This window comes from Entelurus aequoreus, linkage group LG23 (genome assembly GCF_033978785.1).
Source record: "Entelurus aequoreus isolate RoL-2023_Sb linkage group LG23, RoL_Eaeq_v1.1, whole genome shotgun sequence".
Lineage (NCBI taxonomy): Eukaryota > Metazoa > Chordata > Actinopteri > Syngnathiformes > Syngnathidae > Entelurus > Entelurus aequoreus.
Genome location: NC_084753.1, coordinates 22039286 through 22065218, shown reverse-complemented (window position 1 = coordinate 22065218; position 25933 = coordinate 22039286). Strand labels below are relative to the sequence as shown.

Below are 25933 nucleotides of genomic sequence, written 5' to 3'. Positions count from 1 at the left end.
GAACAACTTAAGCTGTCCATCAAGCAAGAATGGGAAAGAATTCCACCTGAGAAGCTTTAAAAATGTGTCTCAGTTCCCAAACGTTTACTGAGTGTTGTTAAAAGGAAAGGCCATGTAACACAGTGGTGAACATGCCCTTTCCCAACTACTTTGGCACGTGTTGCAGCCATGAAATTCTAAGTTAATTATAATTTGCAAAAAAAAAAAAAAGTTTATGAGTTTGAACATCAAATATCTTGTCTTTGTAGTGCATTCAATTGAATATGGGTTGAAAAGGATTTGCAAATCATTGTATTCCTTTTATATTTATCTAACAATTTCCCAACTCATATGGAAACGGGGTTTGTATATCGTCCATTTCCTCGCTCTAAAACACCAATAATTCAGACAAATTTAAGTACAATAATTTTCTCACACACGCACGCACACGCGGGGGGTTTGAGGTGGGCGGGGCGGGGTTAAGGGGGAGGAGTATATTTATAGCTAGAATTCACTGAAATTCAAGTATTTCTTATTTATATATATATATATATACAGTATATACACACACACACACACACACACACACACACACACACACACACACACACACACACACACACACACACACACACACACACACACACACAAACACAAACACACACATATATAGTACAGTACACAGTAATGAAAACACAGTTCTACTAACTGTACTGTACTTGCTGCTTGCTTAAAAAAAAAAAAAAACTCTTACCTTTCACTATTTGAGTAGCCTTTGTTCTGCCATTTGAGTACTGGCAAGCCATCTCTGAATCCGGGAACATATCCTTCACGGATTTGTTGAAAACATCCGCAAATGAGAAGGGGATGTTGCTTGCAGCTATCAGCATAGCCATCTTTGTCTCGGCATATGTTACACCCTCGGCTCTCCATTTAGCAAGGTGGCCCATGATACTGGGCTGTGACCGGTGCTGCGTTGCCGCCGCCTTGTGCTTCTCTGACCGATCATGAGTGACTATATCCATTCGGCCACCATGTTCAATGGAGAAGTCTGATCTACAAAATGTGCGGTGACAATCTACAATGTAAATAGTCATGAAAATAAAGAAAACTCATTGAAATGAGAAGGTGTGTACAAACTTTTGGCCTGTACTGTATATACACACACACACACACACACATACATATATACACATATATATATATATATATATATATATATACATATACATATACACATACATATATATATATTATGTTATATATATATATATATATATATATATATATATATATATATACATATACATATACACATATATATATAGTATATATATTATGTTATGTTTATAAAAACTGTATTTTTGATACAACTTTTATTGGGTCTCATAAGGCAGGTGAGGCTATACGAGCCTGTCACACGTGTGAGGAGTGAGGACATCACCACCCCAACTGTAATCACTGTGGTCTCACTCTAATTACTACGCCCTTAAAACAAGTCTCCAGCTCACAGCTCTAATGAACAATCCGATACGAGCAGCGTGACCTCACAGAGTGTTTAAATGCAAGTACAGTTCATACCATACAGCAGCGCCTAACTATGGCTACTTGTACACGCCACGCCGAAGTGGTGCAGTTTTGGAGCATCGTCAACATCGTGGGGTGAATAAAAACAAGCTGATGGCAACGCCTACATGCTGCCAGAGGAGATGTAATGCAACATGTCAGTTAACGCACACGGCGGAGGTTATTTCTGAGCAAAAAAAGCCGGGATGCTGCAAAGAAATAGGCCACTACTTACATACATACTGTATCAGACAAGACTGGAAGTCCAGCTAAGTTTGACCAAAAGAAAGGGAGTTGGGTCTTCATACATTGTCCTGTGTGATTGAGCATGTTCGTCAGGTATTAATTTGCCTTTTATTTTTCGTTAAATTATCTTTACACTTGCATTACAATTAATTAAGAATATTCAAACCATGAGAAATTGTCCATACAGTTGATAAAGGTTCAACGATGGCAACAGTTTGACCCTAAATTCACATTATTCCTAGTTACATAATTTACTGTACATAGCAAAATAATCCACTGTATTGTTTTTTTTAAGAGTTGATGTCTGCCGGTGTACATACAGTGGTACCTAAACTCAAGAGTGCCCAAATGTAAGAGTGTTTTGAGACAAGAGCTGTCTCTCCACTAATTGTTTTGCTTTAAGTTGCAAGAAAAATTTGAGCTACAAGCATCCCAGCCATTAGTTGGCATAGCAAATATAACAGTGAACCCCGTAAGATCTTCGCAAACATCTGGTCTTACTCGCTAGCATTAGTTTATAGTGAGAGATGGACATTTTCCAAATGTGTGAAGAAAGAAAGTGAGTGTGAAAGACAGTGCTGAGAAGAAGAAAAAATTAGGCGTGTGAAATGTACGGCCCGCCGGCCGGATCAGGCCTGCAAGCATGTTTATTCTGGCCTGCGGTCTGCGGGATGAGTTTGCTAAGTTTTAAAATAAGATGCAATCTTTCATGTTCTAAATAAATCCACTGGATGTCCGAATAGCAATTCCGTTAGGCAAGGAAACGGTTTACAGTGGGGCCAAGCAAGTATGTCAAGCAGGAGGTACACAGTAAAGCGTGGCCTTGACATAAATAAAACGTAAAACCTTACATCCGCGGCTTCGAACACATTGTGCTTAGGGTTGCACGGTATACCGGTATTAGTATAGTACCACGATACTAATGAATCATATTCGGTACTATACCGCCTCTGAAAAGTACTGGTCCCCCACACCCCCCCTCGTCATCACGTCGTGTCATTACTGGTTTACAAGCAAAGGAGCATGTTCGGCAGCGCACAATCACGGAGTACTTACAAACAGAGAGTGTGTAGACAGAAAAGGGAGACGGGACGCATTTGGGCTTAAAAACTAACGATAAATGTGAAGTTATAACACTGAAACGCCCACCGGAAGAGGTGCCTTAAGACATGGCTAGCTAGCTAGCGGCTAACGTCCTGTCCCAGTCAGCAGGGTTTTAGCTACTTCCAAATCACTAATCCTCGCCTCCATGGCGACAAATAAAGTAAGTTTCTTACAAGTATCATCCCTGCAGGACGAGGAATATCTAAACATGTTTCTCTACACACCGTAGCTCACCGGCGTCAAAATGTAAACAAACGCCATTGGTGGATCTACACCTGACATCCACTGTAATGATACTAAGTACAGGAGTGTATCTAGTCGATACTACTATGATTACGTCGATATTTTTTGGCATCACAACATCTATAATTTTTTTCAAATTTTTATTATGTTTATAAACTCAGAAAATATGTACCTGGCCACATGAGGACTTTGCATATGACCAATGTATGATCCTGTAACGACTTGGTATCGGATTGATACTCAAATTTCTGGTATCATCCAAAACTAATGTAAAGCATCCAAACAACAGAAGAATAAGTGATTATTACATTTTAACAGAAGTGTAGACAGAACATGTTAAAAGAGAAAGTAAGCAGATTTTAACAGTAAATGAACAAGTAGAATAATCATTCATTTTCTACCACTTGTCCTTAATATTTTTGACAAAATAATAGAATGGAAAATGACACAATATGTTACTTCATATGTCAGCAAACTAAATTAGGAGCCTTTGTTTGTTTACTTACTAATAAAATACAAGATGTCTTGTATGTTCACTATTTTATTTAAGGACAAACTTGCAATAAGAAACATATGTTTAATGTACCGTAAATTTTTTTGTTAAAATAAAGCAAATAATGAAATTTTTTGTGGTCCCCTTTATTTAGAAAAGTATCGAAAAGTACTGAAATAATTTCGGTACCGGTACCGGTGCCAAAACATTGGTATCGGGACAACATTAATCGTGCTTTGGCACATTCACTGCCCCAAAATGTCTCTGCCAAACAAGAGAAAAGTGGACGCAGAGTGTAACTCAACCCACTTGAATGTGGTCCATCCGTTTTTCCTTTGGAATAAAAAATAATTGAACAAAAAAAACAAAAAACTACTTTACCTGTTTTTTGGTTTAATAATAAAAAAATTAAAAAACGGAAAACGGATCATTATCCGGTCTGTGTTTTTCTATTTCGAATTCTTAAATGCAAATTAAAAAACCAACTTCGGGCCATTTTTTCTATTTTCCATCCATCCATCTTCTTCCGCTTATCCGAGGTCGGGTCGCGGGGGCAGCAGCCTAAGCAGGAAAGCCCAGACTTCCCTCTCACCAGCCACTTCGTCCAGCTCTTCCCGGGGGATCCCGAGGCGTTTCCAGGCTAGCCGGGAGACATAGTCTTCCCAATGTGTCCTGGGTCTTCCCCGTGGCCTCCTACCGGTCGGACATGCCCTAAACACCTCCCTAGGGAGGCGTTCGGGTGTCATCCTGACCAGATGCCCGAACCACCTCATCTGGCTCCTCTCGATGTGGAGGAGCAGCGGCTCTACTTTGAGCTCCTCCCGGATGGCAGAGCTTCTCACCCTATCTCTAAGGGAGAGCCCCGCCACCCGGCGGAGGAAACTCATTTCGGCCGCTTGTACCCGTGATCTTGTCCTTTCGGTCATAACCCAAAGCTCATGACCATATGTGAGGATGGGAACGTAGATCGACCGGTAAATTGAGAGCTTTGCCTTCCGGCTCAGCTCCTTCACCACAACGGACCGATACAGCATCCGCATTACTGAAGACGCCGCACCGATCCGCCTGTCGATCTCACAATCCACTCTTCCCTCACTCGTGAACAAGACTCCAAGGTACTTTAACTCCTCCACTTGGGGTAGGGTCTCCTCCGCAACCCGGAGATGGCACTCCACCCTTTTCCGGGCGAGAACCATGGACTCAGACTCGGAGGTGCGGATTCTCATCCCAGTCGCTTCACACTCAGCTGCGAACCGATCCAGTGAGAGCTGAAGATCCTGGCCAGATGAAGCCATCAGGACCTCATCATCTGCAAAAAGCAGAGACCTAATCCTGCAGCCACCAAACCAGATCCCCTCAACGCCTTGACTGCGCCTAGAAATTCCATCCATAAAAGTTATGAACAGAACGGGTGACAAATGGCAGCCTTGGCGGAGTCCAACCCTCACTGGAAACGTGTCCGACTTACTGCCGGCAATGCAGACCAAGCTCTGACACTGATCATACAGGGAGCGGACTGCCACAATCAGACAGTCCGATACCCCATACTCTCTGAGCACTCCCCACAGGACTTCTCGAGGGACACGGTCGAATGCCTTCTCCAAGTCCACAAAACACATGTAGACTGGTTGGGCAAACTCCCATGCACCCTCAAGGACCCTGCCGAGGGTATAGAGTTGGTCCACAGTTCCACGACCAGAACGAAAACCACACTGTTCCTCCTGAATCCGAGGTTTGACTATCCGGCGTAGCCTCCTTTCCAGTACACCTGAATAGAACTTACCGGGAAGGCTGAGGAGTGTGATCCCACGATAGTTAGAACACACCCTCCGGTGCCCCTTCTTAAAGAGAGGAACCACCACCCCGGTCTGCCAATCTAGAGGTACCGCCCCCGATGTCCATGCGATGCTGCAGAGTCTTGTCAACCAAGACAGCCCCACAGCATCCAGAGCCTTAAGGAACTCCGGGCGGGTCTCATCTACCCCCGGGCCTTGCCACAGAGGAGCTTTTTAACTACCTCAGCAACCTCAGCCCCAGAAATAGGAGAGCCCACCACAGATTCCCCAGGCACTGCTTCCTCATAGGAAGACGTGTTGGTGGGATTGAGGAGGTCTTCGAAGTATTCCCTCCACCGATCCACAACATCCGCAGTCGAGGTCAGCAGAACACCATCCTCACCATACACGGTGTTGATAGTGCACTGCTTCCCCTTCCTGAGGCGGCGGATTGTGGTCCAGAATCGCTTCGAAGCCGTCCGGAAGTCGTTTTCCATGGCTTCGCCCGAACTCCTTCCATGTCCGAGTTTTTGCCTCCGCGACCGCTGAAGCCGCACACCGCTTGGCCTGTCGGTACCTGTCCGCTGCCTCAGGAGTCCTATGAGCCAAAAGAACCCGATAGGACTCCTTCAGCTTGACGGCATCCCTCACCGCCGGTGTTCACCAACGGGTTCTGGGATTACCGCCACGACAGGCACCAACTACCTAGCGGCCACAGCTCCAATCAGCCGCCTCGACAATAGAGGTGCGGAACATGGTCCATTCGGACTCAATGTCCAGCACCTCCCTCGTGACATGTTCAAAGTTCTTCCGGAGGTGGAAAATTAAACCCTCTCTGACAGGAGAATCTGCCAGACGTTCTCAGCAAACCCTCACAATGCGTTTTGGCCTGCCAGGTCTGTCTGGCATCCTCCCCCACCATCGCAGCCAACTCACCACCAGGTGGTGATCGGTAGAAAGCTCCGCCCCTCTCTTCACCCGAGTGTCCAAAACATGAGGCCGCAAATCCGATGACACAACTACAAAGTCGATCATGAAACTGCGGCCTAGGGTGTCCTGGTACCAAGTGCACATATCGACACCCTTATGTTTGAACATGGTGTTCGTTATGGACAATTTGTGACGGGCACAAAAGTCCAATAACAAAACACTGCTTGGGTTCAGATCCGGGCGGCCATTCTTCCCAATCATGTTGAAGTCCCCCAGTAGAACGAGGGTATCACCGGGAGAGTGCTCCCTCGAGTGAATCCAAAAAGGGTGGGTACTCTGAGCTGCGGTTTGGCGCGTAAGCGCAAACCACAGTCAGGACCCGTCCCCCACCCGAAGGCGGAGGGAAGCTACCCTCTCGTCCACTGGGTTGAACTCCAACGTGCAGGCTCTGAGCCGGGGGGCAACAAGAATTTCCACCCCAGCCCGTTGCCTCTCACTTCCGGCAACACCAGAGTGGAAGAGAGTCCAGCCCCTCTCGAGAGAACTGGTTCCAGAGCCCTTGCTGTGCGTCAAAGTGAGTCAGACTATATCTAGCCGGAACTTCTCCACCTCGCGCACTAGCTCAGGCTCCTTCCACCCCAGCGAGGTGACGTTCCACGTCCCAAGAGCTAGCTTCTGTAGCCGAGGATCGGACCGCCAAGTACCCTGCCTACGGCTTCCGCCCAGCTCACATCGCACCCGACCTCTATGGCCCCTGCTATGGGTGGTGAGCCCATTGGAGGGGGGACCCACGTTGCCTCTTCGGGCTGTGCCCGGCCGGGCCCCATGGGGACAGGCCCGGCCACCAGGCACTCGCCATCGTGCCCCACCTCCGGGCCTGGCTCCAGGGGGGGGCCCCGGTGACCCGCGTCCGGGCGAGGGAAATCTGGGTCCTTTGTTTTTATTTTTCATGGAGGTTTTTTGTATTTTCATTTCTAAAACAAAAGTTGGACAACTATTTAATGACACTTTTTTAAAACGAAAAATGACTCCTGCTGAACAAAGATGTTAGCGTTATGCTAAATATATGCTAAACGCAAAGGAAAAGCTAAAATACTGCTTCCGGTTCAATTTGTCATCACACAGATAACCAAGCATTTTTGCATTTAGGATGAACATAAATTGGATTTTTGTGTTTATCTGGAAACATTAAAATCCATAAAAGGAGAACAGCACAAAATCCAATTTTATGGCAATATTTTAATGAAAATCAACCCTTTTTTGTTTGTGTTAAAATCTGCCATATATAACAGACCTTATCTGTTATCCAAATGTATTTAATGGGAATTTAAACAAGGTGGATTGCACATGCGCAGTGTCTCTTCGGGATCCTCGTCTGTGAGTGACTCGGAACATCCGAAGAAGAAGACAAAGAACGGTGTCAGGGTCGTCAAAACAATTTTAACGCGCTCAAGAGTTTCCTTCTATTTTGTTATGTCCAGAGACATGGAAAGTGACATATTTTATTGTTTCTCTATCGAGCAGGCAAAAGTTGCTCTTCTGTTGTTTTTGCCAGGTCGCTCACAGTCACAGACGAGGATACGGGAAAGGGACACTGAGCATGTGCAATCTACCATATCTCCAAGCTTTGAATGGTGAATAGAGAAAAGAGTTGAATTCGATTTTCAAACCCATTCATAAATTCAGATAGTGGATACCGATCCATTTTCTGTTTTTTTTAATATAAACCCAAAAACGGTGACCATTAATTTTGTGTTAAATAATTTTCAGATTCCAAACGAAAAGCGAATGGCATACATCCATCCATCCATCCATTTTCTACCTCTTGTCCCTCTCGAGGTAGCTGGAGCCTATCCCAGCTACATAAACCTAATTAATACCTACAAGAGTTTTTATTACCTTTTATCTATTTAGTATTTAGTTGGTTTTTTTTGCTTTGAAAACATTTTACTGTGAGGAAGTTGCTAACAGCACCTTTAAAAATGTAAATGGCTTTGTAGATACACAGACAAAGTCTAAGTTTAAATTTTGTGTTTTTGTGGGTTTTTTTAGATAAAGATTATTTATGTATTTAATATTTGTTTACTTACTATGGTATATTATTTATGTATTCACTGTTCTGTTACAGAGAACAAGGAAATGGGATAAAATTGCTATGGTATGAAAAGGGCTAGGATTAAATGAGCTCAGCTTCATTCTACTCCTTTTCGGACGTGCTGTAATAAAACAACTGGAAATATGTGATGCATTACATTGTATGGTATGCATGTTCGAAATGAACTGAAACTGAAAGTTCCTTTGTGTTTTTGAAACTGCACCAATTTTTTCCTCAGAATTTTCAACTTGAAGTGTTTTATCAAAAGAACTATTTTCATTTTCAGAATGGGCTTGTTTTTGTAAAACAAAGAAAACAATCTGAAGTTGTCTTATTTTTAAGTTATTATGCCATAAGTTTACCAGGCCTGCCCACTTGGGAAAAGATTTTGAGTTTGACACCCCTGCATTGAATTAAAAGAAAACAGTGAGTCTGCACTATACTAAAGAAAAATGATTCTATAAAGAATGTTATTTGTACAGTAAATCTATCTTATTGCTCTTTTATCCTGCACTACAACGAGCTAATACAACGAAATGTTGTTCTTATCTGTACTGAAAAGTTCAAATTTGAATGACAATAAAAGGTAGTCTAAGTCTAAGACTAAGTTAAAGTATTATCTCAACAGAGGACATTTATTCATCAAAATATGTAAAAACTGCTAATGTGTTTGACTGAGAAGTAGCTGGAAGGAAATACCGTAGAAATCCACGCTGTGCATTATTACATTACTGCATAAAATTACTGTAGTAGTTAGTAATACATTCTATTGTATTGTTTGTATACAATATTAATTGTCCCAGAGTTTGTTTTTCTTTTAAAAAAAAAAACATGTTACGTGTTAAAATTGTGCTGTTTAAGGGGAGCCAACTCAAATTATTTCAGTTGCGTCCGTGGATTTGAGATACAAGTGTTTTGAGTTAAGAGCTCTGTCACAGAACCGGGAATCTAGGGTATTACTGTAGTAGAAATTGATTCCTCTTGAAATCATCGCAATGGTTTTAAGAGACCGTTTGTCTGAAAGGTTGAATTTCTGAACATTCCTTACCATTCGTAGCCTAGTAGACAGGAAAACAAGAGTGGAATGATTCCTGTTTCTGTAAAATGACCACAACACTGTTAATTCCCCAAAAGAAGACGTGACTTCAGTATGATGAGAGTTAATATGTTCATTTTCTATATTGTATATCCTGTGAGCTGGAGCCTATATCAAAGTCTATAGGTCTACAGGACAATGAATAAACATAAAAGCCTACATTAGGTTCAATTAGTGGGAAGCGTATACTGTACAGTGTACCCAATGAAACTTGTCGTTATTGTTTACTGTGAGACCATATGGAGCCACATTTACCCAAAGATTAAAACATTGAATTGTCCGGTTGACAGGGCTTACCTGATCTGACTCCTGTATGACCGGAACAGTCCTGGGTGAATACAAAAAAAGAAGAAGTGGGAAATTGGTTGCCTAGCAACTGGTCAGCATCTGTCTTACCCATTTAATCCTTGCACATTTTTTTTTTTTTGCATCTCATTCATTACATTAGAAAGTTGACCAGGAGCAGAGAATACCATAAGCAAGTCACTACATAGTGACAAAAACCTGTCCTTTTTTAAATTAATCAATGTTGTTATATAATATCCTGCAATAGAAAAACATTTACTAAACAGGTATAAAAAATGGTCACCTATACAATTTAATGACATTTAAATGTCCATAATAATAAAAGATAGAAATCACTTTTTTATGTCATGGGATCATAACTAACCATTTTCAGCATGATGCAGTGCACCAATAATAATTAACATATTGTTTAATTAAAACCAGCAACAGTGCCAGTCATATAATATACATTTATATACAAGAAAAAAAGGCTCTAATGTGGTGCATTGTTATTAATGTTACAGAGGAAGCTATAGTTCACCCTCCACCCCATCCCCCCTCCCCCAACCCCACTTCCCCCATCCCCACCCACCCCGCCTCCCTCCACCGGAGCAACGAGGAGATGCTCCATGCATGCTGCAGCCTGCGGAGCTGCTGAGCGCACAGCCAACTCACACCTTGCTTGCGTGTAGATTAAAAACGCACAAAAAAAAAAAAAAGCCAAGAAAAAAAACAAAAAAACCCACATTTGAATCTTCATTCTGCGCGCATGGAAAAGGATTTAAGATCGCAGAGGATCCACTCAGGAGAAGAGGCTCTTATATGGGACCAGATTGCCAGCAGCAGCAGGTTTAAGTTTGACCGTGTGGAGTAACATCTTACTCCCCCAACCAAATCGTACTCATGATGTCCCTCATGGTTCACCTCAAGTCGGTCGCCAACCTCCGGGGGAAAGGTGACCGCATCGCCAAAGTCACATTTCGAGGTAGGTGGACCGTGGGTGGACCAGGTGGAGGAAGTTACTTTTGCTCTTTGTTGTGTCAGAAGTTGGAACAAATTGGAGTCACAGTTTCTCAGATCTCTTGTAAAGGTCCCCTGATGTACAAAAATGTACCTTTTAAATCTGGCAATGGTCAAGCTACCTATATGTCCTATGATCACATGTTCTGGGTAGTGGTCGTTATAGCAAGATTGCGGATGCAAGTGGATGATATTGGTTTCCTGTGTAGCAGGCTTGGCCAAAATTGGAATATCATTTAAAAATTGGAATTTGAATTGAACAGGCTCCACTCTACTGGAATTAGAATTACAGGAAGTGAAAGTCATTGAAATTCAGACAAATTCCCAAAAGGAAAACTGCGCTTTATTTGTTGGAATTCTGCCAATCTTCCATAATCCTTATGTGAGACAAGAAGTCTCTTTTCTGTGCGCTCTAAATAGTGGGAAAACTGAGAATGCAATGGACTGGGATACGATATATTTTGCCTATAAAGCTCTGTAAAAACCACCGGTCTGTAAATATAGGTCAATCTAAGCATTAACATAACTTCTTTCAGTGGCACATAACGAATGTTACTCTTGCTACGCGCTCTAGCTGTTAAATCAATGTCAACAACAACTACGAGAGCACTTTTCTCTGTGTGCTACCACTAATGAGAGAATTTGTGAGAGTCTCGGAGCGTTATCATGTAACACTATTGTAAACGTTCCATACAAGAAGATAAAACAGTAACTTGCAATGTCTGCTCTCACTGGGATGCCGACTGATGGGATGGTTGTATCTTCCAGCACTAGTGAGCAGCTAAATTCAGAATGATTCCTCAGATAAAACATGCCTTCTAGCGATGTTGCGATGGTCTTATGCTGTGCTCCATTTGTTGAGAGCGATATAGTATCATGTTGGTAGTGTGTGGATTTTTTAAAAGTTGACACAACCTTCTACTATACAAGTGAGATGCATGATTTATAGCCTGGCATTAACTTTTACAAACTCAAACGCTATAGAGCAGCAACAGAAGCAGCTAAAGCTTCTTCTTTTTCTTCTTTATTTTATGGCGTCTCGCAACCAATGTTACTAGCAGGTTAAGCTAGCTATTAGTTTGTAGCTGGCTACTTGCGAGTGGCCGGAAGAGCAGCGTGAGCAAGGTAGTTCTTAGAGTTAGCTCTTACAATAACAATGTATCTATAGCTTGGTTAAAATCCAGGTCACGGCAAGTAAATGGAGCAATTTTGGCGTTTTATGGGTGATTTTTAGAGCGCTTTTAATCAATGAATCCCATTACTTGAATTGTTAGCCGCCTCGCACTCAGTTTTTTACTATTTTAAAAGTACATAAAAGGTGAAGATGTGTGTTCTTGTCTCCCCTGAAGCAACATTTCAACAAATAAAAGTGAAGTTTCCCTTCAAAGCAAAGTTTCAGGAAGAATGTGTAACGTTTTGGCTTAACTACTAAACATACTTTACAAACACTAAAATCAAACACAAATTACCTCCATTTTGAGTGCTTGGATAAAGTAAAGTATTCTGGGGTATGGAATATTTTTCTATATAATTTGCAAGTAATAATACGTCAGATAAATTGTATATTTTCCAGAATATGCTTTTAGGGATGTGACTCTTATAACAACTCATGTTAAGATCTTGATTCTTAGGGTAACGATTTAATCCAGAATCGATTTTCGATTCAACACAATTTTGATTCAAATTGATATAGAATTTGTTACAAAAAATATATAAAATAAAACCTTTTAAAACAGGTTACAGGTTACAAAAGGTCCTCGACTGCTGACGTATACGCGAGTAAGTGCAATTTTTGAACGTTATGAATCGATATCAATCACAATAAATAAGAATCACAATTTGGAAGTGATACTTTTTTTCAGCCCCCTTAATGCTTTTATTCTTAATTGTCAATGAAAAAGGTTTCCTGTAATTAAAGCCTAGTGTGTACATGAAGTCCCTTGTAATAATATTTCTATGTAATATGTTTGATGTAAGGAATATAACAGAGCAGTGATCTCCAACCACCGGTCCGGGTACCAGCACCGGGCCGCACACAGACATTAAATAATTTATAACCGACCGCATTTTCTCCTACTTAATTTTCGCCAGTCCCACCAGACACCAATATGCTTGATCATAGATGTATTATAAAACTCCTGATAGGAAGTCACCATTTGCTTTATTTGCTACATGGGACAATGCACATTAATAAACATTAAATGTAAAGGTGGCAAATTGTAGCCAAATGCTAGGCACCATCTGTAGTCTGCGGCTGGTTGATGACCAAGATCAGGGCGGATCAGGAACAAAGTGACCATGGTAGTTAAAGCGCATAAGGCAGATGGAGAAGTGTTAAATTGTTGCATATAATACTTGTGCTGAAGGAAGGAAATACACATCTCCTTTGGCCTGTAAGTTATAGTGCTGGTATTATTGCTCATAGTCCTATAACACAAGTAGTTAGCAATAACAGATGTATTTGCGCATGGAAAATTGGACCAAAAAAAGCTAACAGTAAATCGACGTATGAAATATTGCACAAACTATGAATAACTAAATTTTAGAATGGAAATATAAATCCACAGAAATCTATTGGATCTAGTGGCAAGTATTTCTAGCTTTATTATATATCCATGCTCTTGTCCTTGAATGTGATGTATCACCTATAACCCATTAGATACTAAAGCCAAAAAAAGCCTACTACTAGCAAAAACGAATAAAAAACAAAAGTCTAAGGAGAGCTTTTTTTGAACAAGGGAAAGGCCAGGGGCTCCCACTAATTCAATGTTATGGTGATTTTTTTCATGTATTCATTTTCCATGCACTTATTTGCTTTATTTATCTACCACACGTGGAAGGCCAGTCCGTGAAAATAAAGCCTACATTAAACCACGTTTGGGGACCCCTGATATAAAGCATGATTTTGGAATACACAAAAATTATCAATAAACATTTCATGGATTTTCAATTCTATTTCTCTCAATTCGAAGTTTATTTGCAATTCTACTTCCAGTTTGCAACCCATAAATTGGAATTTGGGCGGCATTCTCAATTCAATTCATACTTTTGCACACAGCTGCTCCGTAGAGTGGCTGGACTCACCCTTAGAGATAGGGTCAGTAGTTCAGTCAGCTCAGAGTAAAGCCAATAGTCCTTAACGTCGAGAGGAGCCAGTTGACTAAGGCATCGAGTCGGGACGTCCACAGGCTGCCTTCGAGTGTAGCGTTCTGGGCATGCTCAGTCCGAAGGAGGACCTAAGGCACGCTGGAGGGACTACAGTATGTCTTGCATCTGGCCTGGGAATGTCTTGGTGTCCCCCCAGTGGAAATCAAAGCAGTGACCGGAGATAGGAAAGTCCAGGCTTCTTTACTAATTAGACTACTGGACCTGGATAAACAGAAGAAAATGGGTGGAATATTGTTACAACAGTAATATGTGTCCCTTCAGCAGGTTTCAGACTGCCAAATATGAGAAACCTCTAACTGGGATTTTGGGCAACACACTTGGAATGTTAGACCTCTGTACAACTGTCTAATATGGATGGGGCTTTATCTGGCAGTGATTACAATTGACAGATTTGAATGTTTTCCACATGTTTCTACTTTCTCATTAAGAGTTAATGATGAGGTCATGTGATCTCAACGATGATTGGGTTCTGGAGGTGTGTGCGCTTGTATGTGCATTGTGGTAATGTGTGCCTGGGTTATTCCGGGCAGTTAACCGCCAACCTATGAGCACTTATGATTGCTCGATATGTCGAGGCCCATGAAAACATGCCATGATGGAGCTTCCAGGAAATACTATCTGGTTAATAACTAACCAGAAAAAAATGGCCTGAAACCATTTGAATACAGAAACATTACATTACTGTAATAATGAAAATGTGAATCAACTGTTCTGCTGGAGTAATTGATCATTGAACTACATGGTCGTAAAAAACAAAAAAACTAATTACATGGCTGTTTGCATAAATTCTGATAAAACTGCTAACTGATTTATGGGCAAGAGTTGCTAATTGCTAAAGACATTTTGGTTAATGGCAGCCATGTTTTTCAACCAATCTTGCACACATTTTACAGACATGTACTAAGTTCTGAGGCGTTTCGGCCTAACACCCGAATGTTACAGTGGGGTTTTTGTAGAGTGTACTGAACTGTGTGAGAAATTTCAAGTCATTCTAACTTCTGAGGTCGATAATAGCACAGGCAACACATCAGGGGTGCATGTTTTGCCAAAATGGTGTCAGGAAGGGTTGGTGACAAACCCCAAGATGCAGAGATGGCAAGCTTGATGTAGGAAAACATGACTTGAATGTAAAAAATGCAGGGAAAACACGCACCAGGAACCAGGAGACAGGAAACAGGATATCAGGCAACAGGATACAATGAAAACTGGAGATAGCAAACGGTCTACAGCATACAATCCTCCAGCACTGCTGGAGCGAGAGGCAGGTATAAATAGTAGCCTGATTGGCAATTGCCACCAGGTGTGTCAGGCTGCCAATCAGGGACAGGTGAGGGAAACAAGCGCTCAGGGAGACGTGCAGGAAATGGAACCAAAATAAGAGCGCTGACAGGAAATAAAACACAAACGGGGGAAAACCCAATTATAACCCAGTGGCGGGCTGTGTGTTTTCCACCTCCGCCTTCAGTGATCTCCGACTTCAATGATTACCTCTCAAAATACCATAATTGATGTCACCACATGATCATTGCTGGAAAAATACTATACAGGAACACATTTACACCCTACTGGGCATACAATCACATCAACAGTATACAAAACGGGTTATTTTCTGGCGCATTTAAAAATGTATTAAAACGCATCAAGCAATTAAAACATATACCGTAATTTCTCTGCTTGGCTTATGCAACTTCCCGTCAATAAAGTTTGATTCAAAGTACACACTTCTCAAAGATATATTAACTGCCCTGACCACATGATGGCGACAAATACACATGTAACAATGTTAATTAAATGACAAGTATGACACACTTTAACAATAAGAGTTTACAGCTTTTAGTTGTAACACAACAGCTACTGTCAACAACTTGCAATCTGATTGGCTATCGCAACTGTCTCTGAACTCTATGTGTTCTCAAATTCATCCGCTAACGGTCCCAATGAGTATCCAATCACAGGACGCGTAAAGGTCACGTTCAACGTGAGGCCAGCTCATAATTGCCAACCCTCCCGGTTTTACCGGGAGACTCCCGGTATTCAGCGCCTCTCCCGATAACCTCCCGGCAGAAATTTTCTCCCGACAAACTCCCGGTATTCAGCCGGAGCTGGAGGCCACGCCCCCTCCAGCTCAATGCGGACCTGAGTGGGGACAGCCTGTTCTCACGTCCGCTTTCCCACAATATAAACAGCTTGCCTGCGCGACGTCATAACATCTACGGCTTTTAGAGAGTAGAGTGCACAACTGCGCACACAACAAGGAGACGAAGCAGAAGAACGAGGAAGTTACAGACATGGCGACGCCGTCGACGAGTAAGATGAAGAAATACGCTTGCAAGTTCCAAAACGAATGGAAACAAGAATTTCAGTTAATCCAGGACAGTTCGAAGGGGAAAGGGTATGTTGCCTGTACATTTTGTAGAACAGACTTCTCCATTGAACACGGTGGCCGAAATGATATACTCAGTCATGAACGGAGAAGTTAAACAGGACAATACTGCCATCTACTGGATAGCCTCCGGGACACTGAAATTCAAGTATTTATTCTATTTATATGTATAATAATATATATATGTATATATATATATATATATATATATATATATATATATATATATATATATATATATATATATATATATATATATATATATATATATATATATATATAGCTAGAATTCACTGAAAGTCAAGTATTTCATACATACCGGTACATATATATATGAAATACTTGAGTTGGTGAATTCTAGCTGTAAATATACTCCCCTATTAACAACGCCCCACCCCCGACCACGCCCCCCACCCCCCACCTCCCGGTATCGGAGGTCTCAAGGTTGGCAAGTATGGGCCAGCTAGACGGCCTTACTGACAACAACTCGTGATCTGATTGGCTATCGCAACTGTCTATCAACTGTATGTTCCCCTTCACTTAAAGTACACAGCATTGCTGAATCTGAAGGAGTCTGGCAGATTTGGTGCAGCATGGCAACATAAGCTTGCTGAATTCTGATTAGATACAAAATAAAACTAAAAATAGCAGCAGTGGAACGAGCATGATATGACATGAAGAGAATGTGAATCATTTTAGATATTTAGGGAAAGTAAATAAAAAAATAATTTTATCTTAAATTATGATCAGGATTTCTGGTTATGTTAGGCCACCAGAGAAGGCCTTGCTGGCCCTGACGGCACACCACTGTCAGTGATAAGGCTGACGAATGGTACCTTTTTGTTTGAGAGTAGAAAAGGCTTACACTAATACGGTCATGTTTATATTTTCAAATTCTCATGTAAAAATCTGAGATTTTAAAGAAACGTTAAGTTTTCTTGCCTTTCAAGTCAAGCCCGACTTGACCTGCATTGAGCAGCCTGCCGGACAGAACGAGAATCAGTGTCGCGTACAGGGATTACAGCCACTTGGTGTGTGTTCGTGTATGTGTAAGAGAGAGGAGAGTATCTTAGAAAGCATTTAGTTTTATGGTCAAAGGAAAGCGCTCAACTCGAACTTGTATCTGATACACTGATTAGAGTTAGCATCAGTATTGTTAAGGATGTCACGGGACCAACTCCCCCTTCCTTTTTCCTACCTGCGTGTGTGTGTTTCCAGTGTGCTCACTGGTGAAGGGATGGAGGATTTTTAGTGTTTTGTGCTACTGCAAATTCCCCGGGGTCTCAGCTGTACATGCAGCATGTCATACAAGTGGAGCTAGAGACTGTATAAAGCCCCCCACGGTCTGCTAGCTGCAGTTCAATTGCTTTCCTTGAGTGTGTGTTTTGTTTTAATGTCCAATTGTTCCAGCATGAGCACAGTTCACGCACAACCTAGCATTAAAGAAGGTGTGACGGGTTCATGTAATACTGTACAGAGACTGTTGCGCAAGGGGTTCACACGGCTGAATTTGTTTCCAAAAATATTTTTTTTTAGGCTTTGCTCTCGTCATCTAATTCGATATTGCTCGGCAGATGCTGGTTTTCTTCCTGTACATTGCATAATTGCTGGACTATGATGTTATTGTCAATGTTGACTAGGGCTGTGCGATATATCGAGTTTGTAAGATGTATAGATATATTTTGAAACAAGATATGAATTAAGAAAATATCGTAATATCGATATAGTTTATTTCACAATAAAATGACCAAACGACTGTTCCTTGTTCTCGCCCGTTTCTAACTCCTTCGCAATGGGCTACCAAATCCCTCCCCTTCCTCCTTCCAAGACGTGCTTGCACGTATAAGAACATCCATGATTGGTTGGTTGTTTACTATGATGAGTCACGATTGGTTAAGATTAGGGCAAAACATTAGGGGCAGGCCAATCAGAGGCAAGATAGGGCATGGAACCAGGAAGGGAAATCACAACAGACATCCCAAATGACGACGAGAGAGTCGTAGAAGAGAAAAGGGAATATTCAAGCGGGCGATTTATATATTAAAAAAAACTAGTGGAAAATGGCAGAGGGATTCTCTTCCTTAGATTTTTCTTTTAGCGATGTAGACAATGTCCAGGAAATCCACAAAGTGTCTACTTGGACATATTTGGACAAATGTACCGTATGCGTCTGGATAAAACATTCATTTGAGTTGTTTACCATGTAAGCACAAATCCAAACTGTTCTCGAGTTGCATATTTCGCACGAGAAATGCTGCCAAAAATGTATGCCGAAGTGAGGAAGATCATAGCCGCACAATTAAGTCAAGTCACTTACTCGGCGCTGACCAGAACTGTACGTGTGTGACATCGTCGACTGGGAATTAAAAAGTGCCTGCCTGAAAATATATTTTTTATCTGAGTTTGATACATTTTGTATTATTTGCACAGCTATGTTATTTATTTTACATAGAAAGAATATTTTTCAATTTTATTTATGTTATGTAATTCTGTGCTACTTAAACAGTTTCTTTTCTGTGCTGTTAATACCCATCTTGACTAACTGGGTTAATAAAAGTGTCACTGACTGTTTACAGTACAGTTGTCATTCACTTCAACTTCAGTCAATCTCGCTCAAAAATGAATATTTTTATATGTATACTTTCACCGGAAAATATATCAAGATATATATCGAATATCGAGTTTAAGTAAAAATATATAGAGATATACTTTTTCGTCCATAACGCCCAGCCCTAATGTTGACATACATCGCTATTATACCGTGTCACAAATTAGTCTGCTAATTCCGTATCCAGCCCAAGATAAGCGGTGTAGAAAGTAGATGCAAAAATGGAAGACATTGGGCAGCATTTGCATGCTTTACTAGCAAGACTAAGCAGCGTGTTCTCCTCCAATTTTTCATTCCCCTAAAGCACAGGTGTAGCACTCAAAGCCTGGGGGGGCAGATTTGGCCCGCTACATTGTTTTACGTGGCCCGAGAAAACCTGGAAATAATGTGGGTTAATAATCATCTTTCTTACTGAACGTATTTGTTCTTTAAATTTAGACCCCCAAAAAATGCATTTAAAGTGGAATCTCGATTTACAAACTCCTCATTAAAACTAAAATTTTCAATTTACGAACCACAGACCAAATCAAATCATGCTTTTTTGTATAAACCTTGTCTTTATGTACGAACGTTTCAGCCACCTATTGCGTGCCTGCAGAGCAGTTATGAGAGCAGTGTTGTCATTAGCAGTGTTTCCCACACATTCATTTATTTGTGGCGGCCCGCCACAAAAGAATTACGTCCGCCACAAATAAAATAAAAAAAAATTAAAAAAAAAAAAAAGTATTTGTATTTTTTTTTTTTTTTTTTGTCCTGCCAGCTTCTCAGGCAAATCATACAGTTGATGTAGATGCCCATATAGGCTGTTCAGATTTACTTTACAAAAGAGAAGTGTAGGATTCTTCTCTTGTTGCCTTATTTGTATTTGACCACTACTGTTTTCTGTTTATTTGTTACTGACTGTGGCAGGACACCTCTGCCTCTGTTTCACTTTATGTTGCTGGTAAATAATATGGTTGTAGTAGTAGGCTAAAGTTAAATTATTTAGTATGCACTAATTAAAGGGACAGAGCTTTAAGAGACATTTTAGCTTTTATATTTTATAACATATATTTTTTGTAAGAACCACAATTACATATGCGGTCCTCTCCAAGGTTTCTCATAGTCATTCACCGACGTCCCACTGGGGTGAGTTTTTCCTTGCCCGTATGTGGGCTCTGTACCGAGGATGTCGTTGTGGCTTGTACAGCCCTTTGAGACACTTGTGATTTAGGGCTATATAAATAAACATTGATTGATTGATTGATAATACATGTATTTCAGTGAATAACTTATTGTTCAAATCTGTATATAAATATGTACATAAAGTGTTGTAATTATATTGTAAAATGGATGGATGGGTGGACGTTTAAAACAAAACTGTTATTATTAATTAGTAAGTATACATTTTTTGAGCCTTTTTAGAGAAAATCATATCATTGTAGTAAATTATGCAAATTACTCGATGATGTCAGGGTGACCACGCCCATAGCCACGCCCCCACCGCCACAGGTATCTTGGCAGTTTATGGGAAACACTGCATTAGCTACTGTGCTAATAGCTACTTTTTACAAATTGTTTCTAGTTCTGCAAGCTCAATATGTCTCCAAAAAAAGAAATGGACAAGCGACGCGTGGTTTGAAAGAAAGTACCCACAGCGTTGTCGACACTGCCTCCCCATTCCCATTCTCAATTGTTTCGGCTGAACACCAAAAAGATGAATCAACATGGAAAATTGTATTTCTTTTTTTTTTTAAATTCCTAATTATCGTAGCGACCTGGCTGTTAAAGTAAAGGGTTTGGGGTTTTCAAACTGTGAGTGCACAACAGGGCTAGTGAAAGTGTGTGTTGTCAAATGGGGACAGTTGACTTAGTTATTAAATGTTGTTCGTTTGATATACACTACTGTATAGCGATTAATATTGTGTTCAACATGTACCATTTATTTACTAAAATATTAACTTTTGTTGAGGCTGGAACTTTTCTATTTACGAACCCTGTTCAAGAACCGATTGTTTGTAAATCGAGGTTCCATTGTACTGCACAAAATTGCATGTCTTTTAAACTTTATAATTATCTGATCATGCAAAAAACATTATTTAAATATATTCCCAATTTTTTTGTGAAAATAAAAATAAATACTGCAATGTCCCACTGACTTATAATTTCAAAGCAATTTGCACGTAAAACTAAATGTAATAATCAAGTGCATGGGCAATAGTGTAATAATATCATGAGGCGATTATACATTAGAATTCATATATATATTTACTGCTACAAACGTCCCTCTGAGGGCAGCAATGACTGTGACTGTCGCCCGAGGACTGTGACCATTACTGTGGCCCTCAAAGAAAACAAGTTTGACGCCCCTGCTCTCAAGGCTGTTAGTATATTTTCCTGATTGGTTTGACACATTCCTGTCTGGGGGAAAATGAGCCAGGAGCAAACTGTAAATGACCACGAGTACAGCAACCATACATGTAATATGTATGCAGTGAACCAGCATTACAGTGAAATTTTTTTTTTACAAAATGTGTAACTCTGACAAAAGACAGACCAAAAATAAATGTCCACTGTCATGAGGACATCAGACAGTGTTGCATAATCCTGAATTAAACAAGTCATATTATATTATATAATAGAATAAGACAGCAGAGCAGAACATTGATCGCCCTTTCATCAGAGAACTTTGAACCAGCTGCTTATTTGATAAAAGACATACTGAGCAAAGTAGGTATCACAACTGAATTGATTTCATGGCAAAGACTTTGATGAGCCCACCCTCTTATCTGCAGCTTCAATTCTTTATGCTTACACTCAGCAACAGCACAGTAGCCTGCAGGAGAAAATGTAGTTAAAAAGCTAACTACATTACTTCACGAGATTAAACATTCTGCTGAACGCCTTCTTTTAACAGCCACTGGTAATGTTGTGCTTGCCACGCAAACGAAAAATATCAATTAATACGATTGCACCTCCTAAAAGTAATTAACCCAAACTACCATTTTGCACAATAAAACAAATAGAAAAGTCAAAATAAAGTCAAACACTAAGTGAAAGCCTGGGCTCATTTTATAATAATAGCAAAGCTGCAGCTTCCTCCCACTGGTTATCAATAATAACCGCCACCTTGTACAATAGAAACAACAATTCAAAAGTAAGCCAAATCGTGAGGAAAGTTTCTGTAATACAGCAATTAATATAATGAAAAACAAGTCCAAATGCTGTAACAGCAAATTAAACACATTAAATGATAAATAATTCCCTCAGAACTGTGGTTTAAACAGAACAGCATCTGTACTTTTATGCAAGTTGTTCTGGCTTTTATGTTTGCCAAATATAATTAAAAAAACCTTCAGTTCTTCGACTGGTACTTTTCTTTGGGCGTTAAATGCCAGCAAGACCATAATGCGACATGATTAGCAGAAGGTTTTTAGTTTGAAGTGGAGCACCTTACATAAGCTTCACCCCTGTACTTCCACAAACCCACATCTCGGTGGAATAAAACGCAATGTGAAGGCAGCAAAGCTTCTGTTTTGAATAATGTAGGAGGGATTTCATAATCCTTTCCAGCATTTTAGCTGTGTTTATTTTAAAAAAAGACATTACATTCAGATGGGATGTGAAAGGCAGAGGTGGAAAGTGCGAAAAAGGTACAAAAAACAAAACCATTGAAGTTGGCACGTTGTGTAAATGGTAAATAAAAACAGAAAGCAATGATTTGCAAATCCTTTTCAACCTATATTCAATTGAATAGACTGCAAAAACAAGATACTTAATGTTCAAACTGGTAAACTTTGTTATTTTTTGCGAATATTAACTCATTTGGAATTTGATGCCTGCAACATGTTTGAAAAAAGCTGGCACAGGTGGCAAAAAAGACTGAGAAAGTTGAGGAATGTTCATCAAACACTTATTTGGAACATCCCACAGGTGAACAGGTTAATTGGGAACCGTTGGGTGACATAATTGGGTATAAAAGCAGCTTCCCTGAAATGCTCAGTCTTTCACAAACAAGGATGGGGCGAGGGTCACCACTTTGTGAACCAATACATGAGCAAATTGTCGAACAGTTTAAGAACAACATTTCTCAATGAGCTATTGCAAGGAATTTAGAGATTTCACCATCTACTGTCCGTAATATCATCAAAACGTCTAGAGTATCTGGCGAAATCACTGTATGTAAGCGGCAAGGCCGAAAACCAACATTGAATGCCCATGACCTTTGGTCCCTCAGGCGTTACTGCATCAAAAACCGACATCAGTGTGTAATTAATATCACCACATGGGCTCAGGAACACTTCAGAAAACCACTATCAGTAACTACAGTTTGTCGCTACATCTGTAAGTGCAAGTTAGAACTCCACAATGCAAAGCGAAAGCCATTGATCAACAACACCCAGAAACGCAGCGGGCTTCGCTGGGCCCAAGTTCATCTAAGATGGACTGATGCAAAGTGGAAAAGTGTTCTGTGGTCTGACGAGTCCACATTTCAAATTGCTTTTGGAAACTGTGGACGTCCTGTCCTCCGGACCGAAAGAGGAAAGGAACCATCCGGATTGTTATAGGTGCAAACTTCAAAAGTCAGCATCTTTGATGATATGGGGGTAAATAAGTGCCCAAGGCATGGGTAACTTACACATACAGTATGTGAAGGAACCATTAATGCTTAAAGGTACATACATATGAGCAACATATGTTGCCATTTAAGCAACATATTTTTCATGGACGCCCCTGCTTATTTCAGCAAGACAATGCCAAGCCACATTCTGCACTTGTTACAACAGCGTGGCTTCATAGTAAAAGAGTGCGGGTACTAGACTGGCCTGCCTGTAGTCCAGACCTGTCTCCCATTGAAAATGTGTGGCGCAGTATGAAGCCTAAAATACCACAACGGACACCCCGGACTGTTGAACAACTTAAGCTGTACATCAAGCAAGAATGGGAAAGAATTCCACCTGAAAAGCTTCAAAAATTGGTCTCCTCAGTTCCCGAACGTTTACTGAGTGTTGTTAAAAGGAAAGTTAATGATTATTTGCACAAAAAAAAAAATGTTTCTCAGTTCGAACATTAAAAATCTTTTCTCTGCAGTCTATTCAATTGAATATAAGTTGAGAAGGATTTGCAAATCATGGTATTCTGTTTTTATTTACGATTTACACAACGTGCCATCTGTTTTTTTTGGGTTTTGTAGAAATACACAAGATAATGAATGAAAAAAAATAAACTTAACTTAAAAACAACTTAGGAGCTTAGTTGGTTCTGTGACGGAGCTCTTAATCTCTCCCATGGAAATTAATTGAAATCATTTTAATTGGTGCCTGACCCTCACTTTCCCTTAAAAACAGCACACTTTTAACTTGTAACATGCCTTTAAAAAAACCCAACTAACTTTTATATAACAAATATTGTATAAAAACAATACAATACTACAAGTACTACAAACAACTACAGTAGTTTCATGAAGTAATGCAATAATGTACAGCATATAATTTGGAAAGTGTACTTTTACAATATCTTTGTCCTGCTGCTTCTTCATCAAACACTCCATCAGCAGCTTTTCCATATTTATGGAAAAAAGTCAGTTGTTTGGATATTATCGTATTTTAATTTTGTTGTCTGTCGTTAAACTCACCCTGTTTCATTATGTAAAGGATATCACCACTGCTTAGATTAATTTGCCATGTCATGTTTTTGATGACTTATTTTTTTAATTCACTGAATATCATCCACTTCTTCTTTTCAAAACTGTCCTTCACACTCACTTTCTTTATTTCCATGGCTGGAAAACAAACATATATTAGCTATAAGCTAATGCTAGCGAGTAAGACTCAATGTTTTTGGCGGATCTTCTGGGGTCCACTTTGACATTTGCTAGGCTAACTAATGGCGGTTAACCTTGTAACTCAATTTTTTGCATTTGAAGCATATCAATTAGCCGAGAGAAAGCTCTTATCTCTAAACACTGTTAAATTGAGGTGCCACTATACGTTAATAAGAGGAACAACAAACATCTGTATATATAACAATTTCTTCTTGAGTCAATTATATTGGCAGCAGGCAACTAGGTAATAGCTTAATTCATGCCACCTATTGGGCTGGAATATAGTCTCATTCATCAAAAAAAAAAAGTTTAGTAGGAAAATCAACATCACCGCAATGTTAAATATCTATGTTTATTTTTCTATTAATTTTTTAGTTACATTTATACTTTTATTTTGTTAATGCAAAATTACTGTTTTCAAGTATCCAAAAATGCAGCCTATAATCTTCCTAAATAATCTTTTTTTCCTCCAGTCTAAATAGAATATCAAGTTATTCAGTACTTGAATTACAAAAACGTTGCTTGATACGATCTTTAATTTCTGCACACATGAAGCTGCCTTCCTCAAACGCTCAAACACAAAACACCTGCACAAAACAAACTAGCGCACAAAGACAATTACACACAAACGCCCGCCGCCATTCATGAGCACCACAAAGCAACCAGGTGCAGCCCACACAAGTGAGTCAGGTGACCGTCAACAATTCTTTGCCCTCTTTATTATGTAAACACTCCCTGGACACCTTATTAGGTACACCTGCATGATGCAAAATAGTGTCCGAACAAAATGCAAAAGTGCTCATATTTTCTAGAAAGAATGAATTGAGCAATATTGTTATAATAATACATTGTTTTAGCCTCTCTTTAAGTCCACCACTGATCTGTATTTGCTGAATGTCAAACTGAAATGATTAAATTAAATAGCATCAACTGATTGCACTCTCTTGTGCGTGCGCCACACTGTGCAAATGGGGCGGCTTTTGGGATTCTCCCCACTTAAACGGCAATGACATTTATTGCCAAGTGGCTATTGAACCTCTCGACCTGACCTCACGTCTTAATCCCTCTTTACCTTTCAGGTTTGTCCTTCTACAGCCATGTGGCGGCCAACTGTGAGGAGGTGGCTCACTTTAATGAGG

At 40.2% G+C, this 25933-nt stretch overlaps 2 protein-coding genes across 19 annotated transcripts in view; one reads left to right on the top strand and one right to left on the bottom strand.

Moving 5' to 3' along the window:
* fndc1 (fibronectin type III domain containing 1) overlaps positions 1–15240 on the bottom strand; it is a 97349-nt gene extending 82109 nt beyond the window's left edge. For 3 of the 4 annotated variants that reach the window (XM_062034945.1, XM_062034948.1, XM_062034947.1), the window contains exons 1-4: positions 15154–15240; positions 13917–14201; positions 9825–9855; positions 9480–9528 (exon numbers count right to left, since the gene is read on the bottom strand). The gene's annotated coding sequence lies outside the window, so the exon portion shown is untranslated. The remainder of the gene's footprint in view (positions 1–9479; positions 9529–9824; positions 9856–13916; positions 14202–15153) is intronic. The other variant, XM_062034946.1, reaches the window with a different exon arrangement.
* Positions 10418–25933, top strand: part of otofa (otoferlin a) — a 165862-nt gene continuing 150346 nt past the window's right edge. For all 15 annotated transcript variants that reach the window (XM_062034943.1, XM_062034942.1, XM_062034941.1 and 12 more), the window contains exons 1-2: positions 10418–10797; positions 25874–25932. In XM_062034943.1, the coding sequence (XP_061890927.1) occupies positions 10716–10797; positions 25874–25932 (141 nt within the window). In that variant the 5' untranslated portion in view covers positions 10418–10715. The remainder of the gene's footprint in view (positions 10798–25873; position 25933) is intronic.